The 17,500-nt window shown below is 53.4% G+C and overlaps 4 protein-coding genes across 6 annotated transcripts in view; 2 read left to right on the top strand and 2 right to left on the bottom strand.

Annotated features, from left to right (window-relative positions):
• The window catches only part of Sult2b1 (sulfotransferase family 2B member 1), a 28,642-nt gene extending 23,964 nt beyond the window's left edge, over positions 1-4,678 (top strand). For both annotated transcript variants that reach the window (XM_031386684.1, XM_031386683.1), the window contains 4 exons: positions 394-520; positions 809-903; positions 3,227-3,407; positions 4,456-4,678. In XM_031386684.1, the coding sequence (XP_031242544.1) occupies positions 394-520; positions 809-903; positions 3,227-3,407; positions 4,456-4,658 (606 nt within the window). In that variant the 3' untranslated portion in view covers positions 4,659-4,678. The remainder of the gene's footprint in view (positions 1-393; positions 521-808; positions 904-3,226; positions 3,408-4,455) is intronic.
• A 498-nt stretch (positions 4,679-5,176) lies between these two features.
• On the bottom strand, positions 5,177-13,929 carry Fam83e (family with sequence similarity 83 member E). Of its 2 annotated transcripts, XM_031386670.1 has the most exons (5): positions 12,508-13,929; positions 11,411-11,578; positions 11,036-11,160; positions 7,678-8,119; positions 5,177-5,821 (listed from the first exon to the last, which is right to left on the bottom strand). In XM_031386670.1, the coding sequence occupies exons 1-5, from the start codon at positions 12,979-12,981 to the stop codon at positions 5,588-5,590; spliced, it is 1,443 nt and encodes a 480-aa protein (XP_031242530.1). In that variant the 5' UTR covers positions 12,982-13,929; the 3' UTR covers positions 5,177-5,587. The 2 variants fall into 2 exon arrangements, 1 of the variants encoding a protein (XP_031242530.1); XR_004123033.1 differs by lacking the exons at positions 11,036-11,160; positions 11,411-11,578; positions 12,508-13,929 and adding an exon at positions 8,851-8,963 and having other exon boundaries at positions 5,185-5,821.
• Positions 8,952-9,799, top strand: Spaca4 (sperm acrosome associated 4). The gene has a single exon (XM_031386694.1). It carries the CDS (start codon positions 9,185-9,187, stop codon positions 9,566-9,568), a length of 384 nt encoding a protein of 127 aa, XP_031242554.1. The 5' UTR covers positions 8,952-9,184; the 3' UTR covers positions 9,569-9,799.
• Positions 13,930-14,320: 391 nt separating the features above from the next.
• Positions 14,321-17,209, bottom strand: Rpl18 (ribosomal protein L18). Its single transcript, XM_031386655.1, has 6 exons — positions 17,098-17,209; positions 15,740-15,826; positions 15,449-15,556; positions 15,084-15,182; positions 14,664-14,857; positions 14,321-14,437 (listed from the first exon to the last, which is right to left on the bottom strand). Exons 1-6 carry the CDS (start codon positions 17,098-17,100, stop codon positions 14,362-14,364), a joined length of 567 nt encoding a protein of 188 aa, XP_031242515.1. The 5' UTR covers positions 17,101-17,209; the 3' UTR covers positions 14,321-14,361.
• Positions 17,210-17,500: the final 291 nt, after the last annotated feature.

Below are 17,500 nucleotides of genomic sequence, written 5' to 3'. Positions count from 1 at the left end.
CTGTTTAGCCCTAGCTGTCCTGGAACTTGCTTTGTAGACCAGGCTAACCTCAAACTCCTAGAGATCCCTCTGCCTTCTGAGCGCTGGGATTAAAGGTGTGCACCACCACCACCACCACCACCTCCACCGCCGCCAGGCTGATGTACACTTGCAATCTGAGTGCTGAGGAAGTAGAAGCAAGAAGATCATATTAGGCTAAGTAGCAAGTTCAAGGTCAGACTGGGATAATACAGCAATGCCAAAAAAACAACAACAACAACAACAAAAATCAAACAAACAACACAAAAGAGTATGTTCTGCCTGCAGAGTCAGAAGAGGAGGACAAGGCAGACCTTCAGGGGCAGCATCCTGTTGTGTCTCACACCTTCTCCATTCCCCTCTGTCTGTATACAGGTGATTTACTTGGGCCGGAACCCCCGGGACGTCGTGGTCTCCCTCTATTATTACTCTAAGATTGCTGGGCAATTAAAGGACCCTGGTAAACCCGACCAGTTCCTTCAAAATTTCCTCAAAGGAGAAGGTGAGAACCAGGAAGGGAAGAGTCAGAAGAAACAGAGATGGGGAGATGGAGGCCAGCAGAGATGGATGCAGAGGCAGGAGAGACAGAGACCAAGGGGCAGAAGAGTGGAGATATGGTCCCTTCTCTGCTCGGGGATGGACAGGGCAGGGGTGGACTGCACAGACCAGCTGGCTAGGATGGATCTCTAACCTAGGCTGAAAGGCTCCAGGCAACCAGTATAGAGTGAGTGGCCTGTGCAGCCTGGTCCTGGGAGCCATGTGGCCCTCACACACCCTCCATTGCCTGCAGTGCAGTTTGGCTCCTGGTTTGACCACATCAAGGGCTGGATCCGGATGCAGAACCAAGAGAACTTCCTGTTTATCACCTACGAGGAGCTGCAGCAGGTTGGTCTGGGGTCTGCCCTTGGCCTTCCTCCCTCAGCACATGCTCCTAGACCCCTGCCAACTTCCTACCAGTTCATGTACGGGAGAAACAAAACTTCTGGGGGCCTGGGGATAGAGAAAGGGTGACAATAGGCAGATGGAGCAAATCCACTCAAGATCAGATGAAATGGCCACCGAGACAGCAACAGGGGAAAGCAAGCAGCCAGGAGAGCCTGCAGACTCTGAGTCAGCAGGACCAGGAGAGCCTGCAGACTCCAGTTACAAGGAGAGCCAATGCTGGCCACCTGCTGCTGAGCACCAATGCCCCCACACACACACTCAGGCCGCTGCTCCCAGAGGAGGGGAGGGAGGGGACCGGAGGCCTACTAGAGGCAGGCAGAGGTGGGTGGCAGACATGTTCATGGCCAGCCAGAGATACAGACTGCCTCAAAAACATAAAAGGCAAAACAAAAAGCAACAACAAAAACCCAAACAATAAAAGAAAAGAAAAAGCCTGGCAAGAGGGCTCAGTGGGCAAGAGCGCTGGCTGCTGTAGCAGAGACTTGACTAGGTTCCCAGCACCAGCATGGTGGCTCACAATTGCCTGCAACTCCAGTTTCAGGTGATGGGGTGGCCTTTACTGGCCTCTGTAGGCCACATGGTCCATATGCATACCGGCAGGTAAAACACTCAGACACATACTTTTCTTTTTAAAGTTTAAAAGAGTTGACATGTTAACTCAAAGGGTAAAGTCACTTGCTAGCAAGCCAGACAGCCTGAGTTCGATTCCCAAGTGTGGAAGGAGGGGACTGACCCCTGCTGGTTGTCCTCTGACCTCCACATGCATACATAAACAGAGAAACAGAGTGTGCATGTGCACATGCACACACACACACACACACAAATAAAAACATTTTCAAAGTATACACACACACACACACACACACACACACATATATACATGGCAACAGCTCACCCATTTTGAGCTGTGAAAATTGTAATTTTTTTTTTTAGGTTTACCCTGGTAAGTTATCAGCAATGTTCAGGGGAGGAAACTGGAACTTTAGTGCTCTAGAGTGGATTGGTTGTTTGCCTAAGACACACAGCAATTTCCTTCAGCCCCCATATTCTAGCCTGATACATTCCTTCTGATAGTAAGTTCTGAAAAAAGGCTTCAGCACCATGTCTCCCTCCCTACATTTCCTCAGGTTTTATTCTCCAAACCAAAAACTGGGCCATGGAGCCTACCTAGCACAGCTTCTGGGCCACTCCTGGGGTGTGAGGCACCGCCCACACGTGTGTTTCTGGGACAGGCCCGCAGCTCAGAGAAAAAAAGGGTTATGAAACCAGGAATGGCCTGGAAAGGCAGGCTGCGGGGCCGAGCCGTGACCAGCTATGCAGGGCACTGGATGTCATGGATGCTGTGAAGTTGAGGGGACCTGCGGGGCTCAGGGTCTGAGTCTCAGCTTCCAGGCTAAGAGGCTTTGACCAAGTACCTTGCTAGCTCTGGACCCCTGTTTGCCGACTAGGGTGTGACGTTTCTTCCAAAGCTAATCAGCACAAATGTGAATGAGGGCTTAGGCCCAGGGACTTGAGCCAAGTGTCGTGAGGAAAGCGGCAATTGAGTTTATCAGTGACAAAGGGCAAGTCAAGAAATGTTGTGCCAAGATCCAGAGGAAGGAAAGTGTAGGGACAGTGGTATGGGAGAAAAGGGTTCATACCACTCTTGAAAGCCAGGTTTGTGGGGGAGGGGGCTCTGTCCTATGTCCTGGGAAGCCCTGGATCACTGGAAACGAGAGGGAAGGAGGCCAGAGGCAGGCAGGCTGGGAAGGGGCTCCAGCAGTGAAGGTCCTTCTGGTAAGGGAGCGGATGATCTGGTAGACCAGGATGGGATGTTGGGGACACAGAGATGAGGACATGCACAAGAAGACAGGCAGGCAGGAAGGACAAGGATGATGACAGACAGGCTGCCACGGACCGGGGTTTCTTGCGGGGGAGCCTTTAATCCGTGGCATGATTGCCACGCAGACTTTGCGTGATAACAGGCATGTGGGCTGAGGCAGAAGGCTAGGTTCCATCTGCTGGGCAGATGGGGAGAGCAGAGCAGCTAGCCCCATTCACAGCATTTGCTTCAGACTCATAGCAGCGTTCTCTGTAAGTTGCTGAGCTGGTTTCTGCCAACCTACACTTCCCTGACTCCTGCAGAACCCTCCAGAACCCTGGAGAACAGGGATGTCCAACACTTTGGCTGGGAGATGGGGAAACTGAGGCAGAGAGTCAGGAACCACTCCAGGCCAAACAAAGTGGTTCCCCACTCTACTGACGACTCCTCCTCCTACCCTAGGACCTGCGAGGCTCCGTGCAACGCATCTGTGAGTTCCTGGGCCGGCCACTGGGTGAAGAGGCCCTGAGCTCTGTGGTGGCCCATTCAGCCTTTTCGGCCATGAAGGCCAATACCATGTCCAACTACACGCTGCTGCCGGCCAGCCTGCTGGACCACCGCCAGGGGGCGTTCCTGCGCAAAGGTACCACTGTGTGCTTCTGGCCAATTGCGGGGCTCTCTGGGCCTCCATTTTTTCAGAAGCCTTGTAGAGCGTACAGGGCTACCTAAACGTGTCTTCACTCTCACCAGGAGGTCTGGCCCTGCCTGCTGACCTGCCTCCATCTGGGCCTCTCCCTGGAACAAAGTATCCTGAGTGGGGCCAAAGCAGGGCTCTAACAACATGAGGTTAAAGTCCTCAGGAACCTTTTTATTAGTTAACACCCAGTGCAGCAGAATTCAGTGGGGTGGTACGTGCCTCTCCAACCAGCTAGACTTGAGGTCAGCCTGGGATCCTGGAGACTCTGTCTCTAGACAAAGCAGAGCTACTACAACACAGGATCCTCAAGTGATTCAAGTCAGTCCCTCCTCTCAGACCCTTCCGCCATGTGATCTCATGGTCTAAATTCCAAGACTTGGGACTCCTTCAGGGAGCCCCCCAAGTTCACAAGAGGAGACACAGCATGTGACTAAAATCTAACAAGCTATTCAAAAGAGCCTTTTCCACACAGGCAAGAGGTGGACCCCTAGTAGTCATGTCAACATGAGGGACCAGTACTCATGATTGCATGTCTGTGCGATGCCTGGCTGAGACAGCTCAATGGCTATGAGGACCTCAGACTGGTCCATTCATGTGAAATCTCTAGATTGCCTGGCTAGGGTAGACTGGCCATCAAGTCAGAAGAATGTTGGGGCCATGTTGGGTATCTGAGGGGAACTAGGGTGAGAGAGCCTTTGCTGGCAGAGACAGCTCCCAGAGAAGGTGATACAGTTGTCAAAGGGGTATTTGGGTGCCAAGAGGGAGGTGAGTTCTGAGAAAATATCAGGGAGGTCAGAGGTCAAAGGACAGGGCTGGCGTGGGGTCACCTAGATGTAAGGGGGAAAAGTAGTAAGCATAGGAGGCTCTGGCCAGCGGACACAGGCACTGTGGTTGGTCGTGGTGAAGGAGGCTGAGGGGACATCCGACAAGGCTGAGAGGGAGTAAGAGGGTAGCCCAGCAGCTCCTTATTTGTCTCATCCTCTGTCCCTTCCAGGGATCAGTGGCGACTGGAAGAACCACTTCACTGTGGCGCAGAGTGAGGCTTTTGACCGTGTCTACCGAGAGCAAATGCATGGGATGCCAAGCTTCCCCTGGGACACATCTGAAGAGGACAGCAGCCCTGATGGCGAGCCTGACCCTGAGCCCAGCCCCAGCCCTAGCGTAGCCTCTGATGACCCCAGCCCAGGATCCTCATAATAAACTTGTCACTCTAACCACTCCCTCCTCTGTGCTGACTTTCTGGGGCAAGCAGGGGGTGCAGGCAGGCAGAGCAGCCAGCCACACACCACACAGACAGAATGCATTCATGCTGCAGAAGACAGTGCGACTCACAAATCACCCCGTGCTTGGGAGGTAGAGGCAGTGGGGTTCCAAATTCCCATCTAGCCTGGGCTCCTCAGTGACCAGATCATAGCAACAACAACACAAGATACAAGGGGCTGGAGAACCCAGCACTGAGCTTGAACTCAACAGGATACCAGGTCCACTGTCCCACAGGCCTGGACCCCTGGACCTGAGGGGAACCCTGAGTCTGAAGGAGAGCTTGGGAAGATGCTGGAGTCTGGACTCTGGAGCAGGAGGGGGCGGGGAAGGCAATGGTTGAGTTTGGGATGGCTGTGGAGTTACATGTCTGTGCTGCTGGAGTTAATCTGAGCAGAAAAACAGGGAAGCACTCTGACACCCTCCCTTAGCTCCCACAGAAAACTCCAGGCATATTCCAGTGTCTTATTATCCCCAGTACTTTCCAGACCTTTGTTTTTTTTTTTTTTTCAGCTTTGCCCATCCCCCCTTAACCTCTTTCCCCATAATTCTCCTTTCCTGGACTCAACTTTATCCATATCTTCTCTGTCATGGGGTTGTCCCACTATCTCTTTATACAGTACATGGTGAGGCAACTGAGCCTGTCTCTGCAGCAGTCCTGTCTGCTGCTTGGGAATCCTCTGCCCGTTTCCCAGATGGCAACACTGAGCCCTTAGCTCTAGTGAGCTCATCCAATTCTAGAACAATTAAGACCAATCCCTTCTGCTGCCAAGATCCTAGACTAGAGGCCTCAGACACAGCCAGTGTCTGGTTGGGGCTCTAAACTAGACCCATGGCTGGCCAGCCACATCTGGCCAGGGCTCCTGTCAGCGTCGCCTTCCAGAGCCTGAGCCAGAGGCCCAGTCTGATGAGGTGGCATTGTCCCCCAGTCTCCTTTGTGCTGGGGATAGGTAACGCAGGCGGCGGGCTGAAATTGAGGGTAGGGGACCACCCCAGGGCTGTGACCGGGAATCCATCTCAGCTCTGGGCCCACCTCCAGTGCCCCGCTGCCTCATCAGGGCCCTGGCTGGAGTGTCCTTGGAGACCCAGGACTTCTTGGGCTGTGAAGAAAAAAAAAAAAAGATGAGTAGTTGCTCAGGCTGAGCTGGGGGGGGGGGGCTGCTAGCACCCTGGGGTTGATCCTCAGCACCATGTAGACCAATCATGATGGGCACTCAGGAGGTGGTGTGGCGACAGGAGGATCAGAAGCTTAAGACCAGCCTGGACCACACAAAACTCCTTCTCAAAATAAAGGGGAAAGAGTCTAAGAGGTGGCTCTGTAGGTAAAATGTTGAGACCGTCAATAAGAATCTGTTACCTGCCGGGGAGTGGTGGCGCACGCCTTTAATCCCAGCACTTGGGAGGCAGAGGCAGGTGGATTTCTGAGTTTGAGGCCAGCGTGGTCTACAGAGTAAAGAGTGAGTTCCAGGATAGCCAGGGCCACACAGAGAAACCCTGTCTTGAAAAACCAAAAAAAAAAAAAAAAAAAAAATATCTGTAACCTTAGTGCTGGAAGGGAGTGACAAATGGATCCCAAGGCTCTGAGGCTCCGAGGCTCCCTGGCAGCCAGCTCCAAGAACAGTGAGAGATGTGTCTTAAACAGTAAGGTGGAGAGTGACAAGAAGACCCCTGGGATTGACATCTGGCCTCAACAGGCACATACCAGTGAACACACCTACATACACAGGGACTCACATACACAAGAGGAAGAAAGAATATCTTGGGGCCCAGAGATAAGGGAAAAGGGACAAAGGGTGAGAGACAAGGAAGAGGTAAGGGAGTGTAAGATGGGAGGGGAAGGAGATTTGGAGGGAGAGACATAGGAGTGAGAGATGGAGGAGGAAGGAGTTAGAGGTAGGAAGGAGTTAGAGGTGGAGGAGGGAGGAGTTAGAGGTGGAAGAGGGAGGAGTGAGAGGTGGAGGAGGGAAGAGGAGTTAGAAATGGAAGGAGAGAGGAGGTAAGGGAGGAGGTGGATGTAAGGTACCTGGGAGAAGCTGGAAGAGAGGGGAGGTGGGGAAATAGGAAGAGGGGCGTGACAGGTGGAGAGAAGAGGGAGAGATGCCAGTAGAGGAGACGAGGAAGATGAGAGGAAGCTCCCAGAGCCAGGGGGATAGGAGTGGGAAGCCTGGAACTCCAGACTCACACGGATGCCTTTCCTCTTGCCTTGTAGCTAGGGAAGAACAGGAAGTAGCTGTGGCCATCCAGGGGAGCAAATATTTGCCAAGGGAGGAGAATCCCAGATGGAGGAGAGGCAAGGACCTTGACCTGGCCACTCCACTCCTTTTCCTTTAGGTCTAACTTCACTGACAAAAGTGACAGAAATGACTCTGCTGCAGTCACCATGGAACAGATTGGGAAAGTGAAGGCAGAAAGGTTAGCTCACAGAGGGGCGTAATTCCTTCTGCCTGTATCCTGGGTAAGGCTACTCCCCTCCCCAACATGGCTCTGTTTCTTCTCATTCAACAATATGACTCTCACAGAGAGAAACTGAGGCTCAGAGACAACCATTTCCAGACCAGGACTATGCAAGCAGCTAAACTGGACTCAGCCAGACCCACACTCTCCAAACAACTGCGGAGGGATTCTCAGTTCCCCTGACCCTCTCCATTTCCCCAACACCCTAAGGACAGTCAGATGTAGGAAGTCAACAAGTCCTATGGGGAAACAGTCAGAGCTAAGTTCCAACCCCTCTCAGTTTCCCCATCTGTAAAACAGGTAGGTTAAGTTTAACCAACTTAGTCAGGCATGGTGCTGCATGCCTGTTATACAAGGAATGTGGAGGCAGGAGCATCAGTTGAAGGCCAGCCTCAGCTCTACAACTCTTCAAAATGAGAAGCGCTTCCTGTTTCTGGTATCCCAGCAGGGCCTCCTCCTATCTCTTGTCTTCTGTGCCTTAGTCCTCATCAAGGGATCTCACCTCACTTTCACCATCACTGGAGCCAGAGAGCTGGGACAGGCGGCTAAGGTCCCATAGGGAGCGGCTGGGTCGGGTTGGGGGACCACTGGCTGTCCTGGTGCGCTGTACACTCCTCAAGATGTCACTGAGAGCTGGCCCTGTGGTGGGGGTCTCTCGTCTGTCCCGCTCAAGGATGTGACAGGCAGCCAGGCGGTGAGCCAAAGGCCCATCAGACAGCAATGGGGCCACAGGGGCTACAGGACAGCGCAGGGCCACACGGTGTGGACTTCGGGGCAGCTGTGGGCCCTCAGGAGGACTGAACAAAGGGCTTCGAGCTGGAGCTGGCGGGAGCGGTCTGGAGGCTGCGTACAGGACACGGAACTCCTGGCTGAAGGCATCTGCAATTTCTCCAGTGAGCAAGGTCACCAGGCCCCGGTGCAGGCGTGAGTCACTCCATGTGAAGCTAAAGATGTAAGGTGACAGTCAGGAGCTGTGCAGGGTGGCACCCACCCTAGTCCCCAGGCCCCATGACCTTAGAACATGATCTCACAGGCCTCAGCTCCTCTGGTGAAAAGGACAATAAGTAGCTACCTTACTGCTAGTCACAACCAACCTGGGGACAACATGGTAATAGAAGCCTGTAATCCTAGCACTCAGGAGGTTGAGACAGGAGGATTAGGAGTTCAAGCCCAGCCTCAGCTACATTGTTCCAGAAAAGCCTAGGCTACATAAGACTATCTCAAAACAAACAAACAAAGAAACAACAAAACCTAGGAAAACCTTATACTGACCACCTAAAGTTAGATGATTGTAAACATGGGCTCTGTTCTGTCCCACTGAGGGACATCTCAGAGCCCCAGTTTATCATGAGGTTGTTCTTCTAATACCATTTCCACAGGCTCAGCAGAAAGGGTGCATTTCCTAAGACAGGATCCAAGAAGCACATCTGCCACACAGAGCAAGTATCCTGCATGGGGCCCACCAGCTGCAGAGGGGGATACCTGCCCTCCATGTCACATAACCGTGGTTTTAACAACTCCAGTGCAAATTTGAATATACAGGGATCCTGCATGCATCAAGCACTACCCTATGGCCACAGTGGGCCATCGGTAAAGGGTGATTGCCGTGGGCAGGTGGAGTTCATAGTAGCAGCAATGAGTTGGCATTATGGGAATATCCTTCAAGTACCCTTACCCTGCCAGGTGAAGGTTCTGGTCCCTTCAGTCTGTGGTGGGCCAGGCTACAACCCCTCCCCCACCCCCAGCCATCAAGGAACCTTGAGGGTCTGTGAGGTCACTGAGTTCCATGGCCCAAAGGCTTGTGGGCAGGGGTGCCGGCCCATCTCCAACCCAAGGACTCAAGAGCTCCTGAGAAGGACACGTTGTATTGGGAACCAGAAACACTCCAACTGCTGACCCTGTGGCCAGGACAAGAGCCAGGAGGTGTTCCAGGAGGTCACACCCGACCGTCCAGGAGGTCAAGGAAGCCCCCGGCCTGGCTTGGGTGCTATCCACGCCGCCAGGCCACCATGGTCCTCGGCTGGCCGCTGCTTCTGGTGTTGGTTCTTCATCCAGGTGCGACGGGCATCAAGGACTGCGTCTTCTGTGAGCTGACTGACTCCGCTCGGTGCCCGGGCACACACATGCGCTGTGGGGATGATGAAGATTGCTTCATAGGCCGTGGAGTAGCCCAGGGTGTGGGGCCCATCATCAACAAAGGCTGCGTGCACTCGACCAGTTGTGGTCGCGAGGAACCGATTAACTACATGGGCCTCACGTATAGCCTTACCACCATCTGCTGCTCGGGCCACCTCTGCAATAGGGGTGCTGGCCTTGCCACAGGGGCTATCAGCCTGTCACTGGGTCTGCAGCTGCTCCTGGGCCTGTTGCTGCAGCTTCAATACTGGCCGTGATCCACAGGAACTGCAGGGCTCGGGGCTGTGCCCTAGGCCCCCGCCTCCATCCCTTCCCCGCATTAAATGGCCAGAGGTGCAGTCTACCTCCTGTGGCCCTGACTTCCTCCATTCCAGAACCCATGGGAGGCGGGCTGGCAAAGCCCCTGGCATGCCATGGTGTGGAGTGCAGCCTGTCGCTCTCACTGCTCAACTGCGCCCCATTGGTCCTAAGACGCACATCTTTTCAAGTTTATGTAGATGCTTCTTTATGTTGGCGTCACCTTAGAGTTCGTGACATGTGGTAAAAATCAATAATACCAGATGGGGTTTCAGATTTTTTTTTTTTTTTTTTTTTTTTTTTTTTTTTTTTTTTTTTTTTTTTTTTTTTTTTTTTTTTTGTTTTTCGAGACAGGGTTTCTCTATGTAGCCCTGGCTGACCTGGAACTCACTCTGTAGACCAGGCTGGCCTCGAACTCAGAAATCCACCTGCCTCTGTTTCCCAAGTGCTGGGATTAAAGGCGTGCACCACCACTGCCCTGCTTTTTTTTTTTCTTTTTTTCTTTTTTTCTTTTTTTTTTTCTTTTTTCTTTTTGCGGGCAGGAATGATTTTTGAGGCAGGGTTCCCTGTATACCAGAATGGCCTCAAATTCTCTACACAGCTAAGGATGGCTTTGACCTCTGTGATCTTCTTTCGGTTGTGTGTTACCACATCCAACTCCAAAGCACTTAGGTCATGTGTTGGCTACCACTCTGTCCTCTGGCAATGCCAAGATGATAGTGTCACTCCAAAGCAGCATGGTCTCAGGGCTGAAGGCAGGGTCTCAAAAGGTGAACAGGACTGGCAGTGTCAGTGCCTAGTGGGAACTTGCCAGAAATGCATGTTCCCACCACTGGCCAGGTGAATGCAGGCAGCTGGGTCCACAAATCTGTTGAGTATATATAGCCTTCCGTACCCTTCCAGAATAGTGGTTCCTGGCCAGCACCTCTTACCCTGGGCGCCTGGCCATGTCTGGAGGATTCTGGGATTGCCATGTTGTTGAGAATGGGTAAGGGACACACCACTGATATCTGCTGGGTGGAGGCAGGGATGAGGCTTAGTATGCACAGTGGATGGGAGCCCACAATAGTCTGGCCCCTATCATCTCATTCTGAAGGGAGGGCACAGGAAAGGGAAGTCGGTTGCCTGAAGTCACCCAGCTAGGAGCTGGCAGGCTTAAGATCCGAATCCAGCTATCTGACACCCAGAGTCCAGCCTCAGTTTCCTAAGTGGGGATTCACAAAGCCACTCACCTGGCCAAACAGCAGAGACAACCCTAAGTGTTTTCTGTGGCAGAATACCTCCTCTCCTGGATGAGTGTGTGGGCCCATTGTAGAGATGAGTGTGGTGCAGAGACCCAGAAAGGATGCTCCACCATCACAACCCCTCCCCCATCATCTGAGCATATCGAGGGAGGGCTGAGCACAGGGTGTCATGAGGGGACACACCTGTAGGATCCCGAGATGACCCTGTCACCGTCCAGCAGCAGGAACTTCTCCCGCACATGGCCGCTCACCTGCCGTCGCCTGCGGCTCTGGAAGGTGTGGCCCTGCACGATCCGGATATCCAGGTTCTGGGAAAGGGCATATTCTATTGATGCCATGGATACTGTCCCAGCATCCCCAGGGCCACTGATACCAAATCTTAGATCTGAGGATAACTAGGTCAAGAATTCCTACAGGACACCCCCCCCACACACACACACACTCCCACCCCAATGGCATGGGTTTCAGATATTAGGGAACCCCAATGACCTAGCGACCCATGGAAATGTCCTCCTCTGAAGAATAGGGACATTTAGATGGCTCTGGCCTGGCTCCTACCTCAGTGGTCCACAGGTTCACCCCTAACTGCTGGGCTAATGCCAGGAAGGCAGGCAGATGCTGGTGGTCAAGCAGTAAATAGACAGGAATCCATCGGCGTGTAGCAGCATCCACCATGGCTCTGAGCAAGTCAGGATCAGTGAAAATGTCCATGACTACAGCCACCAGCTAGCGGGGAAAGGGATAGACATAGGATGGGGGAGTGTGGTACTATGGCTAAGGTGCTCTGGAGACACAGGCTTCAAGACCTGGCTTCCATGGGATGCTCAGGGGCGGCAGGGGGACATCCACCCTGACTCTTCCCTGCATGGAGTGAGACCCAGGCTGCCCTTTTAGGAGACCTGTTTCCAGCTGCTGAAAACTTTTTTTTTTTTTTTTTTTGAGACAGGGCTTCTCTGTGTAGCCCTGGCTGTCCTGGAACTCACTCTGTAGACCAGGCTGGCCTCGAACTCAGAAATCTGCCTGCCTCTGCCTCCCAAGTGCTGGGATTAAAGGCGAGCACCACCACGGCTGAAAACTCATCTTAACCCCACAGACTGTTGACTACAGATTGTCCTTTACAATGGCAAAGGTCCATGGCTCCAGGTTAGGGCTGGGTGCTGGTGACCAGGAAGCCCAGGCCACTAAGGTGTGCCTTGTAGGCAGACGGTTATGGTAGCATGACTCATCAACCAGGTCACTCAGAACAATGAGCTTCAGCTGCACCGGGCCTGTCTCACAGTGACCTCCACATTGGAAGACTGCACATAATAACCCATGCAGACTACTTGCCACTGAAGCCACAGAAACCCCAAGATTACTACCTAAGGTATAGGGCTTCAGCAGGGCGGGGCGGCTACAGGGCAGGGAACTACCACTGGGGCTTTCTTGGAGGAAGCTAGGTGTGTCTGGTTTGGTGTGAAAGGGGCTGACTGACCAATGGTCTCCACTCAGCTCCGGAAGCACGGATACCAGGTCTTAGGGAGTAAGAGGCCTGCAGGTCTGAAGGGCGAAGGATAAAGCCCGGCCTCCAGGTCCAGAGGAGCATGTGTACAGCCTTGCAAATTCCGGGAGGGTATGGGGGAAAACCTAGGTGCTGGTCATGGGGTGACACCCACCTTACGAGCAGCCTGGATTTCCTGGTGTACCAACTCTTTAATGGGTGGTTGGCCCTCGCCTGGTGGTTGGGTGTAGAGTTGCGCCCGGGTGATGCCCTTCCAGGCAGTGTCTTCAGGCCAGCCCAGCCGCAGCAGGGGTGCTGGTTCCTCAGACTGCCTGGGCCAGTAGGTCAGGCTGCCCATGTCCCCATCAGTGGTGGCTGTTCCTGTGCCTGCGGCACCAGGCTCCTGGCTTGGTACTATCCAGTCTTCAGCAGCTGTAGCCAGGGCCTGAGCCTCATTTGCACTCAGAAAGGGGGGCAGCCTCTCCTGCTGCACACAGGCCCAGAAAGCTTCCTCGCCACCACTCAGCAGTGTTTCGAGTGCCAGCCGCTGGCCCTCAGAATACAAGACGGCAGGGCTGGCTTTGATCAGGGCTGGCTCGCCAGCCCCCAACTCCTCTCCTTCCAGTGCGGCCAACTGGGAGGCTGCCATTCGAGCCACACAAGAACTTAAGAGGCCAGGAGGGTCTAGATGGCTTTTGGAGACTGACCATCTGGGGTCCTGTGATATTATGCAGCCACCCAAAGCCCCCAGGGTAGGTCTGCAAACATCCACACAGCTCCCTGAAGCTGCCCCGACTCAGTCCCTACAGACTATCCATACCCTTACGCCATGGATCTGATCACATGTGCCTACTACCTTCCAGTCAGCCATCTCTCCCATTCTCACTCTGCCAAACCACAGGACCACCTCCAACTGGGAGCCACAGCAGCTTTAGGTGGCTCTTGGCCGCTCCAGGCCTGTCAGGATGACCTGCCTGCCCTGACAGGTCTGGCTACCAGCCTAACCATTTTCTGGTAAGTGGCTGCTGTCCTTGGTCACCCTACTGCTTGTAACCAATGGTTCAATTGCCGGCCAGTTTGGCTTATCTGTGGTATCTGACCCACTCTTTCCTCTCTTTCATTGCTACACAGGAGATAACCTCAGCACTTAGTAGAGCCAGTTTCTGAGTCTGAGTAAACTTTCTTGCCCACCACCCAGCTCCCACAGGCTAGTAATATATCTCCCTGTTCTGCCTGTCATAAAGACAGGAGTAATCTATCCCCTGCCCCGCCACAACTCCCCACCAGGGACTTGCCAGTCTCCTTCAGTGAGGATCTTCAAGATATTGAAGTCTGCCTTGGCTGTGAGCTTCTGAGACATTAGCAGCCACAGAATCTCTGATTGATGAAGAGCCTAGCCTGGGTTTCTTACCAGCCTCAGTCTCCTGGCTGTAACTCTACTTCCTGGACAGGAACCATGTACCCGTGAAGCTGAAGTAGGTTCCAGCCAGCTGGCACCACATGAGGCAGAGGAGCTGGAACAAGGCCAGGCCTCCCCCATCTACAGACCCCAGGCCCCACCGGGTCTGAGGCTGAGGGCCAGCTTAGAAGCTTCCCTGTCTTCCTCTTGAGCGGCTCTCCACCCTACAGGGAGCAACTGTCAGGACACAGCCCCTTGTGCAAACAGACTGGGAGGGACTACTGGGCATCTTGCTCAGAGACTGGCTGAAGCAGGGCCTCACCTGTTCCCACGCCTTCCCCACATCCCCCAACACCAAGATCTTGGGAAAAACTAATCCTAGGAGGAAGCAGGCGAACACAATACCCAGCAGAGGCGGGGCTCTAATTACAAGCAGAGGGCTGCACAGGTGCAGGACAGCCTGTAGAGTAGGCACCACCCCCTTCCCCAAAGACATACTGACTTCCAATCAAATGCTGTCACCACTGGTGGCCCACATCCCACCCTGCCCCATCCCAACTCCATGAATGATTCATGAACACAGAGAACATCAACATCCAAAGCTTTTTTATTAACAGTTAAGATCCAGGGTTAGTTTTTGTAGCCTCGGCTGGCCCTTCGGCCTCTGGCACGCTCAAACTTCCGGCCCTTGGAACGGACGTAGGGTCTGTGGGGAAAGGAGAGAGGTTAGAGAAGCCCAGCCCAGTGTCCACCAAGACCTGTTCCTGTTATGCTGGGAACCTCTTCTGAGAGCCTTCACAGTAACCACCTCAGAAGTGGCACAGGCCTTGCCTAGCCCAGAGCTGTGACCATCCCTCACCCAGTGAACTCGTCATCCTAGTGGCCACTATGGCTACCAAACAGCTACCAAAGGACAAAGCCCAGATACTCACTTGGTGTGGCTGTGTGGGGTTCCTGGGGCCTTGCCAAAATGTCGGTACACCTCTCGGCCCTTCCGAGGACCAGACAGGAGCACAGTGCCTCTGCCCTTGGGAGACTCCAGGGCCAACTGGTCAAAGGTGAGGATCTTACCCCCAGCCTTGAGGATGCGACTTCGGGCCCGGCTGCTCACCCGCAGTGCACACACCTGAGAAGGCACACACCAGGAGCTGTGGGGACTGTCACCCCCTCCATGTAGCAGACTCTGATAAACAACTGCCACTAAAATCCAAGCACCATTCCGCAGTGGTGGGTGAGGAGACACAACAAAGAGCAGCTTTGATTACAGCTCCCACAGAAGAGTGCCAACAGCACACAGCAAAGCCTACCGCTTGGCCAGAGACATGTCCCCTGAGCCCATGCTGGTCACTTACCTTTAGCTTGGGTACTTCCAGAATCCGCACATCATCTGTGACCGTTCCTACAACCACAGCGGTCTTGTTCTCTCGGCCAGGAAGCTTCATCTTTCGTATCTGACAGGGGCAAGCTGGTTAAGTCTTTCTGTGCCAGGCTGTTACCCAGAAGACCAAAACAGCCAAGACCTCCAGTGGCTGAGGCCGACCTCCCTTCTCCCCAGTGACAGGCCCCTGAAGGCCTCTTTCTCTCCACCCCCAGGAGTGGCCCACATTAGAAGACCAAGGGCTTGTCACTTGGGGAGGCAAAGTGCACAGGTGTGTATCCTCCGTTGGCCTCACTCAACACCCCAGAACATGTGAAGTTCCCCTGCCCAACCACTAACCATCCGGGACAGGGACAGAGGAGGCCGGTTAGTGCGACTCATAAATAACCTCTTCAGCACAACTTGATTGAAGGTGGAGTTGGTCCGTCTGGCCAGAAACCTGTAAAGCTGGAAGGGAAAGGAAAAGACTGAGCAAAGTGACTGCCTCCCCGCAAAGCCAAGACCCTCCCACAGCTCTCCCACTCTGCTCAACTCCTGGTGATGGGGGTGGGGCACTGTGTGTCCAGGCCCCCACTCTCCCCACCCCACTCACAGTGGGAGTTGTAAAATGATGCGGTAGCCTGGGCTTACCTTGACTAGCAGCCGCAGGTAGATGTCCTGGCTCTTGGGCTCCTTGCGCCGAACCTTACGGTCCTTGTTGTGGCGAATGTCAACACCCTGTGGAGGGGAAGAAGTACTATGGAGCCAATTCTTGAGTCCCATATCTTTGATGATTGTAATTGTTACTTATCTTTCTGGCTACTTATTCAACAATTCAAACCCAAAAAGATTGAAATTCGAGGGAGGAGATATTTTCTACTCATTAACAAATTCACTTAACACATTCAAGAGAGATTTTTGTCTGAGCTTAGAACCATTCCTCCCAGACTCCAGAAACTCACTGAAACACTGTCTCAGAGTAAAAACTTAAGATGCACAAGACATGCTGCTAGCTCAGCATACCTTGGAGCACTTGCTTAGCATGTGAAGACCCCAGGTTCTGGAGCCAGTATGGGTGGGAGTTCAGATCCCTGCAAAAATGTTAGGCTCTACTGATGTTTTTTTTTTTCGAGACAGGGTTTCTCTGTGTAACCTTGGCTGTCCTGGAACTCACTCTGTAGACCAGGCTGGCCCTGAACTCAGAAATCCGCCTGCCTCTGCCTCCCAAGTGCTGGGATTAAAGGCGTGCACCACCACGCCTGGCTCTCTACTGATATTGTTAACACTAGCTCCCAATCTGGAAAGCGGTCAAAAGAAGCCAAGGGTACATGGAAATATGTTTGTGACAAAGCCAGACTCTTGCACTACCTACTTCAAAACAATCCTAGGCAGGTCAAGCGCTCGGGTTTACTTTATCCCCACTCATTTTCCAAGCTCTTAGCAACCAGAAGTAGTTACTGAAATACTAACAGCGACTTCATTGCATCTTCAAGACCTATGGCAGACATCTTCCCAATTCACAGGGCATGGACAGGATTACTACCCAGCCTTCCGACCAAAGACACTGGGAGCACTGTTCCGGGAAGCTCGGAACAGAGGACTGACGTCCGCTTGTACCCAAAGCCGGCAATGTGGAGCTCCACTCCTCGTACATAGGCTCCACTCCCAAATCTAAGTTAAGAACCACGGAAACTGGGCGCAGTGGTCCCGACTAGAATCCTAGCACTAGCACTCGAAAGACTGAGGCAGGGGAGCTACCGTAGGTTCGGGACCAGATTGGACTGGAAGTTGCAATTAAACTGGATCACAGAGCCAAACTTTGTAAAGAAAACGAAGAACCTTTGGAGGCGCCTGGGGCCGGCCATCGGCTCTGACAAGTCCCGGTCGAAGGCCTAACCTATCCCCCAGTTTCCCTTGGCACCGCCCGCACCCCTCCGCCGCGCTGCAACCCGGACTCGCTGAGGATGGCAGCGGATGGGACACTCGCGGACGCCGCTAAGCGTTCTTACCATGATGGCGCCTCCTGCTCAGCCAGGTCCAGAAAGACGGAACCGCGCCGGAGTGGGCGGGGAAACAGCGGCCTACGAGACGCACTCGTGACGCAACGCAGGACACTCTATCCTGAACCTGTGTCTCTATGGTGTACTAGTGACGTCACATGGACGCGACTCGACGCTCTATCACAACTTGCGTTTCTCTATGGTATGTTGGATGACCGACTAAACCAAGGCTTCCAGAACCAAAGAGAAAACAGCCTGAGGAAAGGGCCGGGGCACAGAGAGCCTCTCTAGCCTTCCCCTGTCCCTGCTCTCTATATTCTTCAGGAATAAAGGGACCCGAGGACGAGAGACATGCTTGGAGTTAGCAGGAGGAATCGCGTGGTGACTCTCTGGCCGCACGCCGACCGCTTCT

The sequence above is a fragment of the Mastomys coucha genome, unplaced genomic scaffold, assembly GCF_008632895.1.
Source record: "Mastomys coucha isolate ucsf_1 unplaced genomic scaffold, UCSF_Mcou_1 pScaffold21, whole genome shotgun sequence".
NCBI lineage: Eukaryota > Metazoa > Chordata > Mammalia > Rodentia > Muridae > Mastomys > Mastomys coucha.
The sequence above is the reverse complement of the archived record's forward strand: the minus strand, read 5'-3'. Positions and strand labels throughout refer to the sequence as shown.

Bases quoted from the DNA above. Each gene is read 5' to 3' on its own strand.
- Fam83e (XM_031386670.1), bottom strand. From the start codon at position 12,981: ATGGCAGCCTCCCAGTTGGCCGCACTGGAAGGAGAGGAGTTGGGGGCT. The intron at 11,579-12,507 runs GTGGGTGTCACC...TTTCCCCGCTAG, and splicing joins AAATCCAGGCTGCTCGTAAG to CTGGTGGCTGTAGTCATGGA. The intron at 8,120-11,035 runs GTGTGTCCCCTC...TTACATCTTTAG, and splicing joins GTCATCTCGGGATCCTACAG to CTTCACATGGAGTGACTCAC.
- Rpl18 (XM_031386655.1), bottom strand. The intron at 15,557-15,739 runs GTAAGCCCAGGC...TTTCCCTTCCAG, and splicing joins ACCTGCGGCTGCTAGTCAAG to CTTTACAGGTTTCTGGCCAG. The intron at 14,858-15,083 runs GTAAGTGACCAG...GTGCCTTCTCAG, and splicing joins TGGAAGTACCCAAGCTAAAG to GTGTGTGCACTGCGGGTGAG.
- Spaca4 (XM_031386694.1), top strand. From the start codon at position 9,185: ATGGTCCTCGGCTGGCCGCTGCTTCTGGTGTTGGTTCTTCATCCAGGT.